At 39.3% G+C, this 4472-nt stretch overlaps 1 protein-coding gene across 1 annotated transcript; it reads left to right on the plus strand.

Moving 5' to 3' along the window:
• The first annotated feature begins 1112 nt into the window (after positions 1-1112).
• LOC147847375 (pentatricopeptide repeat-containing protein At4g13650-like) lies at positions 1113-3197 on the plus strand. Its single transcript, XM_087339272.1, has one exon. It carries the CDS (start codon positions 1113-1115, stop codon positions 3195-3197), a length of 2085 nt encoding a protein of 694 aa, XP_087195398.1.
• Positions 3198-4472: the final 1275 nt, after the last annotated feature.

The following is a 4472-nucleotide window of genomic DNA, read 5'->3' on the forward strand; positions in this document are numbered from 1 at the left end:
AACCCAATGCTCTCAAATCTTGCGTGTGAGGAATTACATGCGTGCAATTTATTATACAATTAGTGTTATGACCTTGGCTTTGCTCATTGTTTGTGATTGGGGGTAGGGATAACGAGGGCATCTGGGGGAATAACAGAAATACATTTGGAGTCCTTCATCTAAAACATTTGCCCTATTAATGCATGGTATGGATAGGAGGAGTTGTGTGAGAAATAACCAAAAACACATTTTTTTGAGTTCTTTAGACAAAACAGTTGACCATTTACACGAGGAAGGGAGAATATGCGCAGTAAGTGCATTGGGGGGAAATAAAGAAAGCACTTATGGTGCGTTCTTCTTCACGTGTGAACAACAAAAGGTCACCTCGTGGCTACGAGTAGGATCCTGCGAATCTTTGACAAAACGACAATATAATCTGATAGATTCGGGAAACGAGAAGTACATATGTTTTCAGGCGTTTTTTGTTCCATCCCTTCGAGTTTCCCATAAAAAATATCCTCCATTGGTATTAAAATTAAAGGAAACTATATAAATATGTTGTGTTGCATCAATTCGAAACTAATTGCTTGTCTTATGGCAAAGACTTGTTAAGCTTCAAGCATACTTCTCAATAAGGCAGTTGTTTGTGTGACCTCCATGTATTACGAGGACATTTGAACATGGAAGTTGTTCCCTCTCTGTATATCTCCCATGTTGCCACATGCTTTCAACATACCAGAAAATGTCATCATATTAGGTAAGAGGCCTTGCACCAGCATTTGAAGATAGAGTTGTGTAGCATCCTCATTCTTATCATGCTCAGTATAGCCCAATAACATGACAGTCCCTTGTACCACATCTCCAACCAACAATAATCCATCAGAAGGTTCTCGGGCTTCAATTATTGTTGGTTTTCACATGTCAATGGGAATTTCGATGGATCCCTGGCCCATTGGGGCCTCGCATATCACTGCGATGATGAACACGTTTCTGAAGGGGAAATTGCGAGAACATTTCCTGCATTCTTGTGACATTAGCATTCTCATTGCTCATGTTGGGGTAGCAGGGGCATTCGGGTAAATAACAAAAAAAGTGGTTTTTCACAGATAGCATTCACCCTCCTCCCCCTGTTCATGAAGCAAAGGAAGAAGAGGAGCTGTCTTTTGATACTACATCCTGATACTGTATGCATGCTCCCTCTGCCATTGATTCATGATTGCCTCTGGTATATCCTGCAAACTCCAAGGAAGGAGAAGAAAATCCAAGAAGCATTATCCTTTTTTTTGCATAGATATGGATTTGATCCAAAGAAAGCCTCATTTTTCAACAAGAGCCACCAGAAAGAATCCTACATCTCGTTATTAGAATCTTGCAGGAATCTACGAGATCTAATAAAGGGTGAAAATCTACACTCCGAGATTTCTAGAGAGAATTCGTCACTTTTACAAGATGTGGTTGTCGCTAATATGTTGGTTGGACTGTATGCCAACTGTGGTTATCTCGAGAGATCAGAAAATGTGTTTGAAAATCTCACTCTCAGGGATGTCATCATATGGACGACATTTATGGGAGCATTGAGCAAACAGGGATTCTGCAAAAAGACTCTTCATTGTTTCGATCATATGCAAATTGAGGGCATATCACCCGATTCTGTGACTTTTGTTTGCATCTTGAAAGCTTGTGCAAACATAGGAGATATAGAGAAAGGTCAGAGCATGTACAGTGAGATAGTTAAGAAGGGTTTTGATGAAGATGTTGTGGTTACTACCTCGTTGGTTGATATGTATGCTAAATGCAGTTTGTTGACAACTGCAAATGATGTTTTCTATAGAATCCCGACACGGAATATTGTGTCTTGGAATGCATTAATGGCAGGGCATGTTGAGCATGGTAATAGCGAAGAGACACTTCTTTGCTTTCGATACATGCAAGAAGAGGATCTTGCTCCCAATGATGCATCTTATGTATGTGTCTTGAAATCTTGTTGTATCATGAAGGATATGGACTTTGGCAGAGGACTACATTTAGAGATTGTCAAAAAAGGGTTGGAGAGAGAGATTTTTGTTCATAACACCTTGATTGATATGTATGCTAAATTTGGCTTGTTTGTTGATGCCATTGGAGTATTTGATAAGCTACCTCTTGTTCGAGATGAGATTTCGTGGAATGCACTACTTTCTGGCTATGTTGAACATGGACATAGTAAACAAGCACTAGATTGCTTTGAAGAGATGAGAAGGGAAGGGTTCTCTAGTCCACATCTGCTCATGTATGTTTGCAGTATGAAAGCGTGTGCCAACATAGGACAGATTGAAAGAGGTAAACTATTACATTCTGAGATCACAAAGAAAGGCTGGGGAGAAGATGTTACTGTTTGCAATACATTGATAGATACATATGCAGAATATAACTTACTCATGGAAGCTCAATTTTTGTTTGATACCCTCCCCATTAAGACTCCAGTATCATGGAATTCACTAATTGCTGGATATGTAAAGAATGGATATAATGAGAACGCGCTAGATCTCTTTTATGATATGGCTGTGGTCGCAGATGCTACAACTATCGTTTGCACGCTGAAAGCTTGTGGTAGTGAGGGTTTCATATACAAGGGCCTAGACATACATATTCAGCTGGTAAAGCAAGGTATAGATAAGGATATATTCGTTGGCAACACTTTGGTAGATACATATGCCAAATGTGGCATGTTGGCAGAGGCACAAGAAGTTTTCAAAACAATTTTGTGCCCAGACATGATCTCGTGGAATGCACTTATCACTGGGTATGCTCAAATAGGTGAATATGGACAAGTCTTTATTACTGTTGGTAGAATGTTAGAAGGAAATGCAACACCTGATTCTCTCACATTTGTGAGTATTCTAAATGCATGTTGCCATGCAGGGCTATTGATAGATCATGGGATCGTATGTTTTGTGGCAATGAGAGAACAATATGATATTGTTCCTACAGTAGAGCATCATAGTTGTATGGTTAATCTTCTGAGCCGAGCCGGACATATAGATAAGGCCATAAGATTTATCGAAGATATGCCCTGTCATCCGGGAATGGTAGTATGGAATACCATGCTTGGTGCTTGCCGGAAATGGGGTAGTTTCGATACCGGCATGGAGATCTTTCAACATGTGATTCAATTAGACAGAAATGATGATGCGGCATATTTTTTAATTTTAAACATTTATGCAGATGTTAGGCTGTGAAATCATAAGCTTGAGAAAACAAAGATGATGTGCTCTATAATCTCTTGACAAAATGAAAAGGTGACTGGTTTGTTGAGAGCTTAAACAACAACATTGAATGATAGTATTGCCTTTCCAAAATCGTATGATCACGTTTGTACCATAACAATTTCTGGATTTTAATGTTAAGCATAATCGGAAAATCCATTATGAACAGGGTGAGGATGAATTAAGAAAGATAAATGCCACTGAATTGTTGACCAGCCATGCCTTAAAGCAAAAATCTTAACCCAAAATTCTCATATATTCTTTGCTTCCTCAATGGGATGCCCATGCGATGTGTCTATGTGACCAAGGGCCGTGTGGTGCTTCAACTTTCAAGTCACTCCAGGCCCCGATATAAGTTGGATGTCAGTTATGTAAGAGGAACTAGGACTCCAAACCAAGGTGGGAGAGATGGCAATTGTACGAGAGGAACCAATACCCCATAGCATGTTGGGCAAAGCCAAGCTATCCCACTCGGAGAAAGCCAGTCTCGGGTACAAGTTCCAAATGAAATATGTGATGAATGTATGTGGAGAGGGCACCAAGAGTCGACCATCAATTTAAATCAATATGGATAGCTAAAGGAAATTCCGGGCCAAAAGAGGGCAATTAAAATGAAAGAGTAGAGGACCTCCTAAATAAGCCCAAGAAATAAGGGAAGGTATAAACTCTGAAGTTAAAGAGTAATAAGAGTGGAAAGCATTTGATGATGGATAAATACAACATCAAAAGATACTGCCACTGAAAGGGAAGTCAATGCTATGGAAATAACCACAATAAGATTTCGTAGGACCGATGTGTCACAATGTGTAGGGACAAATTAAAACAATGGATCACAAGTTTGGAGCTTTATAAGATAGATATATCAATTGACAATCTACAGCAAAGAATCAACAACCAGTTGATAGTTGTGATGTAGTGGGCAACATGGCCATAATTACACCTTGTTGTCAACACAGCCATAGCGACGTGTGTATGCACAAAGTGGGTATGCCAAATGCACGTCTTAATCATGGTCTGCGTTATGCCTCTTCATGAAGGTTGTGTACAGGGTTGGATTGACTTTTACTCTATTGTTAGTAACATTGGTAGGAACTATTGCTAATTGTTCCTATGATTCTAACAATCACGTTAAGCACACAGACCAAATCTAATACCCTCTCTTACTATGGATGGTTATTTAGCTTGAAGACCACTTAATCTAAACATTTTAAAACACTTAATACATGTTTGAAAGAGCACAAAGAGAAT

The sequence above is a fragment of the Azolla caroliniana genome, unplaced genomic scaffold (assembly GCF_043228905.1).
Source record: "Azolla caroliniana isolate FFs.n. ecotype wild unplaced genomic scaffold, voAzoCaro1.0.p SCAF_1108, whole genome shotgun sequence".
NCBI classification, from domain to species: Eukaryota; Viridiplantae; Streptophyta; class Polypodiopsida; order Salviniales; family Salviniaceae; genus Azolla; species Azolla caroliniana.